The 20,349-nt window shown below is 28.9% G+C and overlaps 1 protein-coding gene across 2 annotated transcripts in view; it reads right to left on the bottom strand.

Annotated features, from left to right (window-relative positions):
- Positions 1-20,349, bottom strand: part of LOC101241717 (uncharacterized) — a 60,677-nt gene that overhangs the window by 11,492 nt on the left and 28,836 nt on the right. For both annotated transcript variants that reach the window (XM_065795255.1, XM_065795254.1), the window contains exons 3-4: positions 11,066-11,164; positions 4,020-4,047 (exon numbers count right to left, since the gene is read on the bottom strand). In XM_065795255.1, coding sequence (XP_065651327.1) covers positions 4,020-4,047; positions 11,066-11,164 — 127 coding nt within the window. The remainder of the gene's footprint in view (positions 1-4,019; positions 4,048-11,065; positions 11,165-20,349) is intronic.

Below are 20,349 nucleotides of genomic sequence, written 5' to 3' on the forward strand. Positions count from 1 at the left end.
AGAAATAAATTGTGTTTACAAATGATCTGCATGTTGTGTACACAAATAATACTTTTTTTAATAAATAATCTTCATAAATTCTTTTAACCTTCCAATAATATCTAAATAAGAAAACCACATTATGAAAATTGTTTAATCCAAACAAACGTAGAATCATGGGCGTTACAGTGGAATGAAATAAGAAATGAAAAAAAAAGTAAATGTTTTTCTTCAATCAAAGCAGTTTTTTATTTTATATAACATATCCTTTTTTGTTTGTAAGTATTATCAATAAAAGATGAACTTAAATTAGAAAGTTCAGTTTATAGTCAATTATTTTCCTGTGCCAGAACTATTGCAAAATGTTTGTTTGCAATAGCTATGGTTGTTATGGTTACATATTAAACAGTATAACTAGTTGAACAAAAAAAACAAAAAAAAAGCAAATTATGGACACAGAGGTTGACACATGCAGCGGTTTCTAGTACTCAACCCACAGAGTTAACCTACAAGCAAATAATATTGTAAGAGTCTATGATATAGGCTCCAATAGATATAAATAAGGAAGAACACACTATTACTGGGGAATTATACCAAATCAAATCTGAGGTATTTGTTTATGTCAAATTATATTTTTGATCAAGATAGTATTATTGGTTTTGTAGCCATTAATATTGCAGGGCTCGAATTAAGCGTATCGCAATCGCGATTACTTTTTGCACCTTCGCGATTAGTTTTTTCTTAAAATTTGTTTTTTCGCGATCTTTCTTTTTTTCGTGATTATTCTTTTTTTATTTTAGAAGATTGACACTCTATTTGCGAATATTTAGTGCCCTTTTACAGTATAAAACTGCAGTGACTTCTGTAACGATAATTTTTTTTTAAAGCAGAGCATAAAGTAAAAGAAAGAAAAATAAAAGATTTAGAAAATCAATTAGCAAAAATGTTCAAATGCAGGAAAAAGACCGATTGTTTAAGGAAGGAAAAATTTATAAAAAACAAACAATTAAATACCTATTCGAATCAAGAAATAAAAGATTTTGATTGAAAAAAGAAATAAAAGTTAATTGATTGAAAAGTCACTTTCTTAAGAGGCCACGCGAATTCATCAACAAACAACATTAGGTTCAGACGCTGACTCGTTACGGAAAAAGTTTAATACTACGTATTACTTGGCAAAACGAGAGCGTCCATTCACAGATTATCCTTATTTGATTGCATTAGAAAAGAATAATAAGGTTACAAATTTATGAAATTCTTATGGCACTGACCGTGCAGCTGCAATATTTACAGATTACATTGGCACCGTAATTAAAAACAAATTAACTGAATGTTTAAAAAATTGTAGATTTTACTGTGTTCTCTGTAATGGAAGCACAGATTCTGTATCCGAACAGGAATTGACTTATATTCTTTATTTAAAAGACGGAAGTCCGAAAGTAGAATTCTTATCTATTGAAACGGCAGAGAATTCTAATGCTGTTGGCCTGAAAAAATGTATAACAGACGCTTTTACAAGAGTTGGTATTACCAATTCTTATAAACATCTATTGGGTGTAAATCTTGATGGAGCTAACGTTAATCTAGGAGCTTATGCTCGTTTAGGCGCATTACTAAAGGAAGGTTCTACTTGGCTAGAAGTTGTACATTGTTTTAACCATCGACTTGAACTTGCTTTAAAAGATGCGTTTGAAAATTTATCTGCCTTCAAAACTGTTGATGAACTACTTTTACAACTTTATCACTTGTATCAAAAGTCACCAAAGCGCTACCGAGAACTACAAGGATTAGCCGAAGCTTGGGGTAATAGCGTTCCGAAACCAACAAAAGCATGCGGAACTCGGTGGATTGATCACAAGTATAAAGCAATGAAAATTGCTTTAGAAAATTATGGTGTGTTTATGACACATATTGAATCATTGGCTATAACAGACTCCCAGGTAGCAAAGAGAGCAGAGTTAAAGGGTTTTTTAAAGTGATGGACAAATGCGTCTGTGCCTATTCATTTATCAATATATCTTGATGTTTTATCTCCCCTTTGGCGTCTGAGTTTAAGTTTTCAGAACAATATTCATGATCCAGTAAAAGCTGTAAGAAGAGTTCAAGAATTTACATGGACAATGGCCAAGCTGCAAATTCTTCTAGAAAATTCGCTAGACAATTTGCTTGATGATACAAGTGTTATGACCCATTATAAAAAATTGTCTAAAGATATTGAGACAATTGATTCAAAGCAATGTTATCAAAATATTGCACTTTCTCAATATACCGAAGTTAATAGCCATGTTCTTGACCAGTACAAGGTAATTATTGCAAATATTACCATATGTATGGAAGGCCGTTTTCAATCTCTCCAAAAATCACCATTGTTTATACATTTGGTAGCTTTACTTGACGTTTATAACTGGCCGTTAAATGTGAATGATGGAACTTTTGGCAATAATGCTATCGGTGAAGTTGTTGAACATTTTTCTGAATTTTTAATTGCTGTAGGATGTGATTTGAATAATATACTTTATGAGTGGATCATTTTAAAAGCATACATGTTTCCCATCATAAGTAACAATCAAAATGAGTATTATTTGAAAATTTGGGAAATTGTTTTTTCCAAATCAAATTTGGTCAAAGAATGCCGAAATATTCTTGATATTTTTGAACTATTTTTAATTTGTCCTTTTACTAATGCGAAAGTAGAACGAATGTTTTCATCTATGAATTGCGTAAAAAATGACTGGAGAAGTTGTCTTCTCTTTGTTTACGTTAGTTTGTCTTACGCAAATTCATACATTCTCCAGTCATTTTCTACTTCATCCAAAGTAGAGATTCTAAGAGACGAGATCTCTTAGAATCTCTACTTCGGATAAGTGAAGAAGGTCCTGAGATTGACAAATTTGAACCTGATACTGCTATAGACGAATGGTATAATGATAAAGTTAGACGATTGTTAGCAAATTTTCATCGTTATCCGGAAAAAAGAAAAAGAAAGTCAGGAAAAACAAACATTGATCTAGCGACAGTTACAATATCGGATTTGGAAGAAAATGAAAGCGAGGAAGAAAATTTAATATTCTAAGCATTAAACTAGTGAAATGATTACAAAACGATCAAAATATTTACGATTACGATCTAATACTTTTTCTATTAGCAATCAAAAAAAGTATTAAATCATAAAAGATTCTATTATTTAGACACATTTTTTTCTTTTGCTTTATTTTATTGAATGAAAAAAGTGAACGCTAACTTTTATTAAAAAATACATTGAATGAAAAAGCAATAGATAGAAATATCATGGGAATTTGATAAGGTTACTTAGATAAGAAAACTTACTTAATAAGAATTTAATTATCATTCTTGTTTGTGATTGTGCGGGTTTTCGTTAAAATGTTAAGTTTTGTACGATAATGTTTTATCCCGATAATGTTTTGTACGATAATGTTTTGTACAATAATGTTTTGTCACGATAATGTTTTCGTCATTTTTAACAGTTTTTTATAACTGCTTCAAATTTGATTGTTTTGTTAGAGTTTTAAATAATTTTTTTTACTGTTAAAAATTCATAAAAAATTAAATATTCTAGTTGTTTTAAACAGTTTAAAATATGCAAATAAAATAGAAAATGAAATAATTAATTAAAAGTAGATTATATCAAGTTCATTGATTTTACAAAAATACAGCCGCTAGATTTCATGCAGTATAATAATAGTAATAATGTAAATTATAACTAAAGCTACTTTACAACCGCTGAACGTAAATATTATGACATCTTATGCAAAAATGAGACTTATTATATATGTTATTATAAATAAGTTAAAATAAATAATGCCCCCTCCCCTCTGGCGGGAGTGGAGGAGGGGTTATGAGCAACAAAAAAATCGCTATAAGATTTTTTTATGTTAATTCGAGCTCTGTATTGTATGGTCAAACAGGGTGTACTATTGTGTGTGCAAATGATCAGCAATGTTGTGCTTCCAGTTTCTACACTAATGATCTATAATATTGCTATAAAATATAATTAAACAAAATAATAAAATATGACTTACGTTTAATTATGTTATTTTCTACTGGAGGCTAAAAGATTTAAAATTAAAAGATTTAAATTACATCAAATAACACTTGGTTTAAATTCATACATACACATATATATATATATATATATATATATATATATATATATATATATATATATATATATATATATATATATATATATATTTTAATTTTATTTTCTTTATATTTATTTTAATGCAACATGTATATGGATTTACCTATAGATGATGACATAGAGCCCTGCAACTTTAAGACCCTTAAAATATAATTCTGACTTTTTTTGATTTTCTTTTTACTGATAATCTTTGGAATCAGTATTTATTAGTAAACAGTTTATTCTTTTACAGTTGAGTGAAATTGATGCAAAAAAATAAAAGTAAAAGTTGATGCAAAAAAGTATTGTTAATTATTTTCAAATTACTTAATCTCAAAAGTTTCAGAAGTGAGATTCTGGAGAATTTTGAAAATCTTTAAAAGTTCAAAAACAAACTTTGATTTTATAACTCTACCAAGGAGAATTCAGAACTATTTGCAAGGAGCCTTTCCTCTAACTTGCCTTTTTAATAACCCACTCTCCCTGTCAACCCAGAAAACCATTGCTAACCCTTTGTTAGATTCCAATTAACTTGGACTCCCATTACTTAAGTTATTTCTCATCTAAACTCTTCATCAGCTGTAGCTGTGTGACCACAACTACAACATACCATACGCCTGGTATGTTGTAGTTGTGGTCCAAATAACTAACTATTTTCCTAATTAAATTTCTAATTGATTATTATTAGGATCACTACTATTCATACCTCTATTCTCTTTCTCTTCATACCTCTACTTATCTTTGACTAATGAGGTCATGGAAACGGTTTAATCAAGGCTCGAAGTAAGTGATCGGAATTACAATATCTGAAAATATTTGTGGTCATTAAACTTTTAGTTTATTGAAAACTGTAAACACTGTTTTAATGAAACGGTCAATTTATCATATTGCAAAAATTAATGAAAAAATAAAACAATAAACTTATTACTGCAAAAAAAATAACAGCCAAAACATACATACTTTTAATTATTGTTTTTTTAAACAACATTTTAAAAGTACCTGGTGTTTTTTAAACACCAAGTTATTTAGGGATTATAAATAAAATAAATTTATAAGAAAAAAATATTTATTACTATTATTAGGTTTGAAAAATTTGTGGGGTAATATAAAAATCAACCAATAAAAAATTATACTAAGCTATACTAAAGCTATTTGCATATACAGCGGAAAAAATAGAAATAGCTTCACCTTTATTTTTTGTTCTAATTTAACAAAAATGGCAATGAAACAATTATTTAATCTACCCTATTGCTTATTATCTTCTACTACAATTAAAAAGTTTATAAATTGGTATGTTTAATTAATTACAAGTGGAAAAAAATTAAAAGTATTCAATTTGTGGAGAAAATAGAATTAGCCTCATTTATGTTATATACAAGAAAAAAAAAAAAAAATTTTGTTTTATGCTCATTTTATATTTAGTTTTGCTTCCAGAATTTTTAATGACTTCAAATATGCGACTTGACATATTAGTCACAAGACTTTGGATAGTTTCTATAGATATTTCATTCCAGCTTCTCTGATACGAGTTTTCAGCTCCATTGCAGATTCATATTGTTAACCATTTTCATAAACCTTTCTAGAAAGTATTCCCCATAGATTTTCAATTGGGTTAAGACCTGGACTGCATGCAGGCCAATCCATTACGTGAATATTTTTCTCTCTAAACCAAGCTTTTGTAAGCTTTGACTTATGACAGCATTATTTTGTTAAAAAGTGAAACTTTCACCCACCAATTCTTCACCATGTTCAAGCAAACTAATTTCTAATAAGTCAATGTAGTCCTGTGAATTCATTTTTGTTGAAATCCATGCCAGTGGTTGTTTTTCAGCAAAGGAAAAAGCCCCCAAACCATAACAGTTCCACCACTCAAGTTACGACTCATTCAAGTTTCTTTTTTTTTTCGAAGATCGTGCCAGTAATATTGATAGCCATCAGGACCATCTAGATTGAACTTTTTTTCATCACTAAAGAGAACTTAATAGCACTCTTCCTGCGAAGACATGTGTTCTTTTGCAAATGTAATCTAACTTCTTTATGACGAACAGTAAGTTTTGGTCTTAGTTTACGCTTTTCCGAACTGTGTTTGGATCTTCATGTAAGATTTGTCTTACACATTGAACAGTTACAGGTAATTGTAAATCAACACGAATTTGAGATGTAGTCATGTGCTGAGCAGCAGCACAACATTAAATAACTCGTTAAGTACGATTATCAATTTTACGTTTGCCACCACTTTCCTTATAAGCTCCATAATTAACACCAATCTTAAAGTAATTATTAACCACTTTTGTAGATCTTTTAATTTTCTTTGTAATTTCCTGATTAGATAAGTCTGTATCTTTACATGATTTGATTACTGCTAATACTTCATTCGTTAAACGCTTACCACGTCCCATTTCAAATTCAGGTATCAAAAACCAAATGTTAAAAACTTTATGAGCCATAATTTCACAGTCTTTGTTTAACTTATAAATAATAATAAAAAACTAAGTCACAAATGCATATCACCAGATCAAAATATACAAGTAAACTGAAAATAATTATTGATGAGACCAATTCTATTTGCTACCGCAAATATCAAGTATTATACATTTTATGGTTTTATCAAATGTACCGCAATTTAATTATGCTATATTATAATCTAAAAAGTTGTTGTTTGTAACAATAATTATATAATTGTGGATACAAAAGGTGCACCGCACAAATTTGCTTAGAGATTTATAAAATTTTGGATCAGTACATGGTGAGGCTAATTCTATTTTCTCCACTGTAATATGAAACATTAATATCGATTTTTGTTTAGTGGGAAAGTTTAAGGAATTAATTATTCAAAAATTTAAATGTTTTAAATTAGAAATTAAATGATAATAAAAATAATAATAAAAAAGAAACATTTCCAAATGAATCTTTAGAGTTCTTTTGTTTTGTTTTAAAATAAATATAAAAAGTTGAAATTCGTTTTTTTGTATATTTTTAAACTAAAGAGTTACGAGCATTTAACTTATAAAAGAAGTTAAAAAATTAAAAGAATATTGAAATAAGATAAAAAAGTATTTTATATCTTATTTAATGATTTCTTTTATTTAAAATATTTGATCACCGCTAAATTCCTTTAGACTGTTGTTATTAGCAGTTGTTTTTTAATAATTACATCGTACTTTATCGTGCTTTATTTTTCTAGTTTTATCTGATGGTTTATAAAATGAATTAAAATACTAAAGTTTAAATCATTATCTTTAATAATAATAAAAATTAATATGGTTTTACAATAAGATTTTATATCATACTTCAAGATCAATAAAAATATTTTTTTATTTATATAATATATGCTGTTATTCAATAAAAATAAAAATTATTTTTATTGAATAACAGCTATTGAGTTTAGTGAACAGAGTTTTATGGTTTTTAAAATGTTAAAAAATTAATGATTGTGAACTGCAATATCTGGAAGCATTTCCAGATATCGCAATTCGCAATCACTTAATTCGAGTTAGCATCAAGATTACTTCTCTTCATTGTGTTCGTTATATTTTACTCCTTATTCCATACCTATATAAATTTTGTATTTGTCATTAAACGGAATACTGTTGCCATATTTAGATTAGGTTCTTCTCATGATGCCTTTTCATTTCACAGAAAAGCACCATTTTGGTCAATTGAGTTCAGTATTAATATATATATTGTATTGAAATATATTTAACAATGCAACAATATTTTTATATTTTATTATATGTCTATGTGTTTACTTGTGTTCATACAAATGTTCTATATGCACATATGATGTACATATCATTAGTAAATGATGCAGTATATTAGTATATGATGCAGTATATTAGTATATTGTATACTAGTATACACGTATACTAGTATATATTAGTATATATATATAGTACATATTAGTATATATATATATATATATATAGTATACTGCATACTAGTATATATTAGTATATATGTATACTAGTATACATGATGCAGTATATTAGTATATGATGCACATATCATTAGTACCATATACAACTCTAAAACACAAAAAACCATCGCCATCACCAAGTTCTCTAAATCTAATGTTCACTAAAATTTATGGTCTTCGAAGTAACTCTTCTTCTGCTGAGTCTTATCTATTGCAAGGTTCACCAGACCTACTTGCTCTTTGTGAGACTAATTTAAGTTTAGCTGTCATATCTTGTGATCTTAGTACTAATGGTTATGAATTCAAAGACTACTCTTTTATGTGTTTCTATTTAGCACCACTTCATTCTATCACCTTTCTCTTTTTTCGGTATCATTCCCCCTCATCTCAAGACTGCACTCTTTTCGATGTTATGTCTGATCAAATTGACAAAGTCCTTTTTTTTATCCTTCACCCAATATCGTTGCTGTTGGTGACTTTAATGCTCATCACACTGAATAGTTTGGCTCTAGTGTCAGTGATTCTGCAGGCGTTAAGACCCACAACTTTTTCCTTTCTCAATCTCTAACACAAATAGTCAACTTTCCAACTCGATTTCCAGACAATGCGAATCATTTACCTTCTATACTCGACTTATGTCTTGTTTCTGATCTTAGTCAGTGCTCAGTTTCTCCACATTCACTCTTAGGTGCTTCTGATCACAGTTTAATCTCTCTAAAACTATTATCTCATTCTTCTTTATCATCAGAATCCACTTATCATCGTACCTTTTATAACTACCTTGAAGCTGATTGGGACTCTTTGCATAATTTTCTTTGATGGCCGATGGGTAGAAATCTTTTGTTTTCCTGCTGACAAATGTGCTTCTTATCAAGCCTTCACGCAAGAGGCGTGCCATCACACGCCTGGTATGACCATGCATATAATACTTTCTTTTGACAACTTGCCGCTGCTCTTTTCAAGTTTTGACAATTAGCACTTTTAAAAAATGCGTTAAAAAAAACAAAGCAAACGTAAATGCAATTTTTAATTTAATTGATTCCATAATTACACTTTAACTGCTACAAAATTTCCCAAGTATTTTATTGCAATATAATAAAAGGCGATTAGAGTTTAAGGCAAAATGAGTACAGAAGCTATCAAAAAACCATTACAAACAGTTTTATCATGGAAATATAATTCATAATAAAAAAATCGCAATTCTATTATATATTTAGAACTCTAAACAAAATAATTAAAACAATCTTGAAATAATCGCATCTGTGAACTATTTTTGAACTATCCCAGAACGCGGCATCGTTTTTTTAATGAACGTTGACTTACATATCTTTATTTATTGGGGAACGTCTAATTTAAGAAATTTATGTCAAATAAGTTTTATTTTCAAATAATCTTTATTCTAGTTAATAAGTTATTAGATGTAACAAAGATGGTAAATTTATACAATTCTTATTTTTTTAAACTTTTTTTTTTTTACGTATTTACAAAGTGCTCGTAAATTAATGACAAATGTACAATAAAAAGAAACTTTGCTTTAAACTTTAAATGCAATTACTAATTACTTAAAAGAAACCATAGTTAAACATTATAATTGCTTTCTTCAATAAAAGAAAAGCAAACAATCATAACGTTTAGGCACATTATGATTGCTTTCTTCAATAAAAGAAAGGAATCATATTGTTTAAAAAATTGCATCACAAAATTTTATTAAACTTTTAACTTTTAAACAGCCTAAATTACCTTAGTTTTTAAACATTGCGCTGTTAAATATTATGATTTCTAATAAAATAAATAAAAAATCTGAAGGGGGAGAGGGGAGGCAGACCTCATGGCTCTCCCCCTTACTATGGATCCACCCTTGTATTAGCCTATTTATTCATGGGAGGGAATAATAAAGATTAATAGAGCTCCATGGTTTTCATATAGTTGTGCTTCTGCAATTTCCAATTGCAACCATTACTTCCATATCTATCACAAAACAATTCTCCAAAAAACAGACTTCTGTTTACTATTGCTAGAAAAAAGGTTTTGTCTATTGCTAAAGTACACTATTCTCAGGTCACAAAATCTCATATTTTATCTCAAAAATTAGGCTTCAGAGAATTCTGGAGAATTGAGTGTCAACAATAAGGGAAAACCTGTTATTCCTCTTCTCTTGCATGGTTCAGTTTTTGTTACCTCACCTCACAAAGCTGAATTGTTTGCTTACAACTTTTTATCAACCTTATCTCTTAATTCCACTAATCACATCCTACCTGATATATCGGACAAACAGGTTGATCTATTGCAATATGGATTTCGATTCTTTCATTCTACTGCTGCTTTGTTAACAGTAATAACTGATAGGTTTTATTATGTATTAGATTAATGTGGAAAGGTGAAGGCTATCGCTCTTGACATTTCTAAATCCTTTAAAAAAGTTTGGCATGCTGTTCTTCTTCATCAGCTCTCTTCTTATGATGTATCAGGTAACATCTTTACGATTATTGAACCCTTACTAATTGTAGTATGAAAGCTGTCCTCAATGGACAGCACTCTTCTTCATTTCCTATAACGTCAAGGGTTCCTTAAAGTTTTATCTTTAATCCTTTTTTTTTTTTACTTATATTAACAATCTTTCAGAAGTTGTCACATCTAAGGTGGTTTTGTTTGCTGATGATACTGTCATTGATTCTTTACTTTATAAATATTTGAGCTTGAAAAAGATCTCACTTCTGCAGCATAGGGCTCTCAGTGGCTGATTAACTTTAACTCAGATAAAACTCAACTTTTTTCAATAATCATTATCGCAACAGTCTAGATCTTCCTATATTTATAAATGGTAATGTACTCAATGAGTTAAGATCTACCCTTCTGCTTCTAGATGTTTGTGTTACATTAAAGATTTCAGCTGGAAAATTTTTACCAAATAAAAATTTCAATTAAACGAAGATTACCATTTTTCTACTTTTATACACACGCTAATTGATTAAAATACTAAAAAATACTAAAAAACAAAAACAGTATATAAATTCAAAAAATAAACAAACCTTATCTGGACATGATATCAAATGTTGGCAAATATCTTTTCGCAATACAAAGTGATTTGCATTAAAAGAACATTGCACTAGATCTTTCTCAGGGTAATTCTAAAAAAAACATGAAACTTTTCTTGATATAATTTTTTTTAAATGGCTATAAAACTAATTGCTTATTTTAAAGTATGTTTTGAACCTTAGTAGACCTTAGTATTTTTCTTGAACCTTAGTAGACTATTTATCTTGAGCATTTGTAGACTATTTTTCTTGAACCTTAGTACTAAATAGTAAATGATTAGGGCCCTGTCCCTGGCTGAAAACTGAGACTTTTTGCAAACCCGGCTCTGGCCCCGGCAAAAGTTAGCAAGGGTTGATAGCCAGGGCTAGAAAAAAAATTTTATAATACTTTATATATTATAATTTTAATCTTACATTTACTATTTATTAAATACTGTCATATATTTATATATTTTTAAACTCTAATTTATTTAAAAACAAGATTGCAAGCAACGACTATTAAGTTATGAGTTACTTTAAAAAAAAGAATAAGTTAAAATACTAGGAAACTGTTAACTGAATACTTAAAATGTTGCAGGTTGTATAAAAAAGGAAAACATGAAGATAGGTAAGAGTCATAAGATTTTTTTGATGTTCAAGGAAAAAACTGGATTTATAAAAGTTTTCATAGCATGAAGGGACAGATACAGTAAAAAGATGCAACTTGTTGAATAAGAAGTCAAATAAAAATGAGTTTTAGTTTATTGTAATAGAGATAGCTCATTTGAGCATTGACCATTATTGTATTTGTAGAAAAAAGAAAGAAATGCAACCTTACAACAATGGGAGAGTGGCTTAAGCTCGGCAGATAAAGCAGGTCTAATTACATTTACAATGTGCTTTTAGACTTTGTCTGAGAGTAAGAGGGTTATTATTTGTCAATATAGGAATGCCAATAATATTGTATTATTTTTTTGCAGTAAATAAATGAGTTTTGTTGTCTAACAAAAATTGTGGATTATAAGTCCAGAATTTAAATCTATAAGCCACTGCAAGCCTTACGCTGTTACAGAAGAGAGAACAGAATAAAAATTGGCTGCTTGTTCTAAGCAATAAAAATTGAGCCACTTTAAATGTAAAATTTTCATGAAGATCGATATGCTTAAAGTTACTTGAACTAAAGAAGAATGTAGGCCTTCAAAAATAACTTTAATACTGCAGTGAGAAAGAAAGAAATTGATCTCAAAACCTTTATATAAAAAAACTAATAACAGAGTGAAGACTATTTGTAGGATAGTTGGAGAGTGTTTTCTAGAGTTTTGAAAAATTGGAACCACTTATTTAGCACTTTTTAAAAATTTAGCAAAAATTGAAGCGAGTTCTAGAAAACACTTTTTTAAGACTATGATGGAAATCTTGTCTGGAACACAAACTGTAGAAGTTTTTAATTAAGAATTAACTTTAGCATTGGAAGCCAGAGTGATTTAAATGTTTAACAATAGGTTAATCTGTTTAACTGGCAGGAAGAGTATGGCCATTAGATTCATGAGTCAAATTAGAGTAAGCTTTCTTTGCAAATAAAAGAGATTAAATATTAGACTTACTTTAGTTAATGACATTGATGAAGACTAACCAAAAGTCTCTAGAACTTAATATATAAAATAAGATACAGGATTTAGTAAACTGAGAATAACAGAGCTTAATATCAGACAGGACCTTTTTACATTGGCTTCTTGGAATAATAAAAGGACATTTGTTGTTAATAGAGATGTTCTTGTAAAAAAGATTTAAAAAATGATCAAAGTTTAATAAAGCAACTGCTCAAGATGGTGAAAATTGTGGAGTAGAATAAGGCTTGACTTAAAATTGAAGAGAAGGAATAAAAGCTTTCAAATTTTTATTCCAGAAGGTATAAAAGCTTCCGAGATGCGCTTTATGCATACATATTATGGATATAAACATTTATGTTTGCTATTTATTTAGATACTGGCATACAATATCCTTACATATTTATATAAACTATAGTATTTATATAGTGTGGTGTTTACCAAAGAGAAGATGATCAGATGATGATCATGATCATGATGAACATGTTGATCATAACGATGTTTATATATGCATGTATATAAAAAATATAACATAAATTTTGAATTAAAAATATATATTTTAGGATGTATAAATGCTTATGCAGCCCCGGTCACAAACCCGGCCCTGGCCCCACCTTCGGTCAAATATCAACCCTGGTCACTAACTAGTACTAAAGTTAGTCTACTTAGATTATTTTTCTTGAATCTTAGTAGACTATTTTTCTAATTATAAATAAATTAGTGTTTTAATTCATTTGTTTATATTCAATTATATACAAGTTTTAGGACTTTATTATATAAAAAAAGTAGGGGAAAGAGCCTTAACAAACAGGTGAGTGGGAATTTTTTTTCTCTAGTGAGTTTCTAATTTCTAATTTATAAGATCTAAACTGATCTCAAAGATTGGAAAACAATAACTAATTTTTTTTTTTAGATTTGAGATACAGTTTCTTTGTTTATAACAAGTAAAATATAATTAAAGGGGGAAGGAATCCTAATGAGCTCAGAGTGGGTGGGAAAATTTTCAGAAAATTATTAAACATTAACTTTCGTGTATTAAGCACATAAGAGTACCGCCTTTTTTTTCTTTGAATTTCCGTAATTCCTGTTTTATAAGTAACAAACTTAAGTAAATTTGACCATGATTTATTTTCTGTTTAAAAAAAGACCACTATTCTACAAATTCTTTACACATTCTCTTTACTCTACACATTCTTTGTAACAACTCTAACTAAACTATTTAGGATAACATCAATTAAAAAAAAAAAATCGAGCTACATAGGCATTTTGGTAACTAAACTCGCCCTAGTAAAATTGCAATAAAGGTCAAAATGGCAAGTGTTTGTTTATTTTTAAATATTTTAAGTTGTTTTATTGGATTCCTTGCCTCAAAATATGTAAGTGTTCATATTTTCCGCTGTGCATTGCATACAAAACAGAAGCAATGACTAAAACCATTTTTAAATATGGCGGATTTTTGGTGGTTTAAGGCAAACTTTGAATAGTCATATCTTTGAAACCATTTGGAATTTGATGATGAAACTTGGGGGATATTCATAACTTTTCAAAATCTTTGATTTGTGTAAAAATCAGCAAAATATGAGACTTAGTTTTGCATAACCTAAATGTTTTTACATGAAATTGCCCTTTTGAATCAATTCACTTATTTGTCATAGAATAAGCTTCTCTGACCATTATTTTATGTGCTTCTGATTAGTAAATAAGGGGGAGGGGGTTAAAATTTGACTAGGGCCAGGTTTGATAAAATATAGTCAAGGCCAGGTGTGTGACAGGGCCTGCATAAACATTTATACATCCTAAAGTATATTTGTTTTAAAAATTAAAAATTCATGTTATATTTTATATATATATATATATATGCATATATATATATATGCATATATATATATATATATATATTATATATATATATATATATATATATATATATATATATATATATATATATATATATATATATATATATATATATATATATATATATATATATATATATATATATATATATATATATATATATATATATATATATATGGATCATTTGATGGCAAATGGACCAAAATTTTAGGATTTCAACATGGATCACCTCAGATTTTGTCATTGATATAAACCAACTCAGTGGGTTGGTTTATATCAATGACAAAAGCAAATCCTGAAAAATTCAGCATGAAATATTTTGTGGTTCATGCGACAGCCATTTGAAATTTCCAATTTTTCCAAAAAAAAACTTTTGTTGCAAAATCATGTTTTGGTCATACTTTGAAGTTCCATATTTAAAAAACAAAATTTTAAAAAACCTGTTTTTTTTATTGCATACAACTTACTTACAACTAGCTTACTTTTTACTTTATTACTTTAATTTAATTTAATTACTTTATATAAACTTTGACATTAAATTTTCGTATGTCACATTTCATCCATAATGGATACTTTAAAAAACCTAAAAAATTGTTTGATAGAAAAAAAAAGGATGGGTGGAGGGGGTTAGGGGATAGGACTATTTAAAAACCGAGTTAAACTCAAGTTTAATTTAAGACTTATTTCTACTATTGATTTGAAATACTATTGATTTGATATTGAAATACTTTTACATTTATATATACTTTGTATTACAATATATTATGCAAACTAAAGAACATCAATAACTCTATTTTCATTGTTTTTAATGCATTTTGTGCAAGTTTAATAATTCTGATTTTGTAACTTCCCCATGAGTACCCACTAGTTTTTCTTCTGAAGCCACTGTAATAAAGTCTATTAAATGAGTAGGGAAAAAATTCTTATTAAAATCAGTGTTGATCCTAGGTTACCGGTGGTTCGAATTGAAAGCATGATTTTTAAGGTTTTAGCTTGAGTTATTTCTTAGTGTTCATAATTTTTAACTGAATTGTATCTTATCAGTAAACTTCTAAAAGTCTGAAACCCTACCATTTATAGAAACTAAAAAAATATTTCTTTACTAAAATTGCAGATTTTGTTTATTGACCTATCAAAAATCAACTTTTTATAGTTGTAAACGCTTTTTTAGCTTTTTTTAGGTAGCCATTATGGATAAAATGCAACATTCAAAAATTCGATGTCAAAGTTTTATTAAAGTTAATCTAGAGTTGTATGCAATAAAAAAACTTGAGGTTTTTCTAAAATTTCTTTTTTAAATATAGAGCTTCAAAGTATGAATAAAAAATGCTTTTGCTACTGAAGTTTTTATTTTTTGGAAAAATGAAAAATTTCAATTGGCTGTATCTCTGAACCACAAAATATTTTATGCTGAAATTTTCATGAATTGCTTTGTTCATCTATAATAATTGCAATATATATCTATCATGTAGTAAAATATTTTTTATAGCCCCGATAAAAATGTTATTCACATATGTAATATGAGAGCTGCTCTTTATCGCACTATGTTAAGTTGGTCACAGAAAATATAAAAGATATATAAAAATATAAAAAATCCAGCAAATGTGCCATCAGCTTACCAAATGTGGATTTTTGGGCGATTCTTAAACGAGAAATGAACTTGGTTTACTGGGCTGAACAAGTACAAATGGAAAAAAAAATTTTTATTGCTTTTCTAAAATGAAATTGTATTCCATTTCTTGCATTGTATGTTACTTTTGGTTAGTTACTTTTTCCGTTTTGTTTGTCAGTTGTGTTTTTGTCTTGTTGAACTATTTGTGTAATTGTCAAGTTGAATTAATTGTTTATTCATTGTGTGATTGTACAGTTAAATTAATTGTTTGTCTGTTATTTGATTGTCCAGCTGAATTAATTCTTTCTGCTTTTTCGAATTTGTACAGTAGTGTAGTGAGGTGGGGGCCAAAGGGAAAATTGCCCTGGGCGCAAAGATTAAATAGGGCGCAAAATTATCAAATTATCTTTACTTTTTCTGTTAAAAAAATTAAAACAATATAATATATGGTTTTTAGTTTTTTTAACATAAAAAAAAATAAAGAATTTTATGTCATAAATTTAAAAGATATGTTTATATATAAAACAATAATTGCTGTCTAAATTTAAAAAAAAATTTTAAAAATTCTTTTATTCTCTACAAAAAAACGAAACTGCAATTTAGTGGTTATTTTTAGTGATGTACCGATAGCACTTTTTTGGCTGATGCCGATACCAATGGATGGGAAAAGGCCAATACCAATGCCGATACCAATGAATTAACTAATTATTAAAATTTTGAAAATATAAAACCACACAACTTTAAATCATGTAATCGTTTTCATGGAATCAGTACTGGTAAACAGATATTTGGACTTAAATTAGAGTCAAACCATTATTTTAAAAAATATTAGAAAAACTCAATTGAAAAAATATACATTTTTTAGTTTTTTTACTATGAAAAGAAAACTTTCAAAAAATAAAAACAATTTTCTAGGAATGCTTTTTATTTCAATTTTAAAAAGAAAATGGTACTATCATAAGCAGTTTACTTGGAATTCTTTATTAATTTAATAGTAACTTTGATATCTAAACAATAATTATATGTTATTTAGATATCTAAACTATTTTTAGATAATTAAGTTGTTTTTATACTACTGTGATCAAAAAGTAAGGTGAATTTTTTTATAAAATGAAAAATCTTTATTTATTCTTCCAAATCTGTATCGTCCCCCTCAAAATAATCCCCCCCCCGGCCCCAATGCACTTTTGCCAACTTTTTTTCCAGTCTTCGAAGCATGCCGAAAAGTCCTCGGTCGGGATAGCCTTAAATGCGCGTGCCGATTCACGTTGGATCTCTTCAATGGACTCAAAACGATTTCCCCGGAGTGATCTCTTGAGCTTTGGGAACAGCCAGAAGTCACACGGTGCTAAGTCGGGCGAATACGGTGGTTGTGGAGCAACATGGGTAGAGTTTTTGGCGAAAAACTCACGAAGAACCAGTGTTGTGTGCGAAGGCGCATTATCGTGGTGCAAAATCCAAGAGTTATTGGCCCATAATTCCGGTCTCTTTTTGCGAATAGCTTCACGCAAACGCCGCATAACGCTTAAATAATATTCCTTGTTGACAGTTCGGCAAGTTGGAAGAAATTCGTAGTGCACGACACCACAATAATCAAAGAAAACAGTCAACATGACCTTGATTTTTGAGCGACTTTGACGTGGTTGCTTCGGTCTCGGCTCGCCTTTTTCACGGTATTCACTCGATTGGTCGGTTGTTTCAGGGTCGTATGCGTAGACCCAAGTCTCATCGCCAGTAATAATTTGTTTGTAGACGTCTTGATAGTCAGAAAGCATTGCTTCACACGTTTTAACGCGACGCTCTTTTTCAAAGAAATTGAGAAATTTCGGCACCAAACGTGATTTGAGTCTTCTGAGGCCCAAATGATCCTTCAAAATCGCTTGCACCGACCCAAATGATATTCCAACCATGTCAACAAGGTCTCGAATGGTTAACCGACGATTTGCAAGCACCAATTCTTTGATTTTGTTGATGTGGCGATCATCAATCGAAGTCGATGGTCGTCCGGAGCGTTCCAAGTCATCAACACGTTCTCGGCCTTCTTTGAAGTCTTTGTACCACTTGTAAACATTTTTTTGAGACATAGTCTCTTCACCGAAGGCCTTTTGCAACATTCGATACGTTTCAGCAGCAGAAATATCATTCCGCAAACAAAATTTAATAGCACTTCTTTGCTCAACAAAATTAGACATCGTGAAAATCGCCGAATGCACTTTTGGTACTTCAGAAACAAGCGTAAACAAAAAAAAATAATTATGAGTTTGACATGTAATTTGGCGCAAATGTTAATGACATTCCTACCAACTTAAAAATAAAAAAGATTGGACGATTCGAATAAGGCGGGAAGTTTAAATTAAAAATTCACCTTACTTTTTGATCACAGTAGTATTTATTTTATTTTGTGATGTTCTATCTCCACCATGTCCTTGGTAGTACTGCGCTAAACGTCGCAGCGGCATTGTTTGTCAAGGATTGTGTTTCAGAGTTTTAAAGTTGAGAGAGGGTTGTAACCATATCTTAAGTAGCCTCCTCAATTGCAGTGGCCTTGGGGAGGTGAATTGAAATAATACAATAATAACAAATAAAAATATAGAAATATAGTAGGCTATACTTGAACACATAAAGATAACAATGCTTAAATAGGTTACTTTTAAGTATAACAATAGAACAACACAAAATAAAATTATTCTAAAAACATCACTAGTTTTTTTGTAATTAAATTATTTATTGTGCGATTCATTTTATTATAAAAATCACACGTAGGGAAGAGTGAACTAAAACAGGCCCCTTTTCAATAAATGATAGAATCAACTAGCTGTAACTAACCAAAAATTACAAACAAAGTTTTTTTCAGGAAATTCAATCTATGTTTTACAATTTAACATAAGAAAATTAAAAGTGTAACTATGCCTTACAACCGTTAGAACAAGAAACAACCGTCGAACAAAGAAATGCCCATTTTCCATGGAAGTAGCCTAAAATAGGCCCTTGAATTTAATTTCTAAATAAAACCTGATTATTAATCGAAAACTGATTATAACTGATTTGTAGATGATACATAATTTTCTGTTCATTATTCGACTAAAAATTGACACTCTGTGTTAAGAAAAAAGAAACAATAACTTCAATTATAGACAAATTAAAAAAAAATTTAGCTCAATAAAATTTTAAAAGTAGCACTTTTAAATATGCTTTTTTCTAAAAATTAAGAATGAAAAAAACTATTTTCATATGGTTTTCTTTTATACTTATGGTCAGCTGAACAATATTCTACAGTTAAACTTGTAATAATTATTGTCCAACCAAGAGATATGATTGGGGCCCATCTCACCTTAGGGGTCTGTTTTAGACCACTTTCCCCGTATTTAATAAAATTTTTATAAAAGTATTGTAAAAGTTATTTTTGAAGTTAATTTTTAAAATTAATTTAATTATAATAACTATATAATATGAAATAAAAATTGTTAGATCTTACTTTAATTGCAAGTTCAATCGCAGTTGATAGATTTTACTTCCACTGTAAGTTCATTATATCTTACAGGGTTATGTGGAAATATAAACTAAATTAGGCAGAAATATAAACAAATTTATGTGGAAAAATAAAAATTATACATAGATAAAAACATTTTTAATATAAATATTTTCATATATCCTTTGCGTTTAAGTCATATTTTATTTATTTAGTTTCTTATTTTAACTTCACAAAAAATTTCTTACTTTTATGTACTTATTTTAATTTTTATTTCTGCATAAAAAAGTTTGTATTTCTGCATTTCTGTATTTCTAACAAAAATTTGCCTATTTACATATGTTTCCTAGGTGCTGAAAAAGCTTTTGACAGTTGCAACAGGAAGCTTCTCTTTGATAAACTTTACTTTGATAAAAACGTACCTCTCCAAATAGTTAACATTGTAACTTCTTTATATCACAACAGTAGTGCAACTGTTTCTTACCTTGGCTCCAATTCAATTTCATTCGCTCTTATGCAAGGTGTGAGGCAAGGATCAATTTTGTTGCCCCACTTGTATAACTAACAGTTGACTCTCGATATCTAGAACACTAAGGGGACCGATAAAAAAGTTCGAGATATCGAGAGTTCGAGATATTGAGAGGATTTTGGCTCAAATGAGTGTACAAAAGACCAGAAATAAAGCTTGAAAATCACAAAGGTTCGAAATATCGAGTAGCCAAGATATCAAGAGTCAACTGTATACACCTAAAAA

Source organism: Hydra vulgaris, chromosome 04 (assembly GCF_038396675.1).
Source record: "Hydra vulgaris chromosome 04, alternate assembly HydraT2T_AEP".
NCBI classification, from domain to species: Eukaryota; Metazoa; Cnidaria; class Hydrozoa; order Anthoathecata; family Hydridae; genus Hydra; species Hydra vulgaris.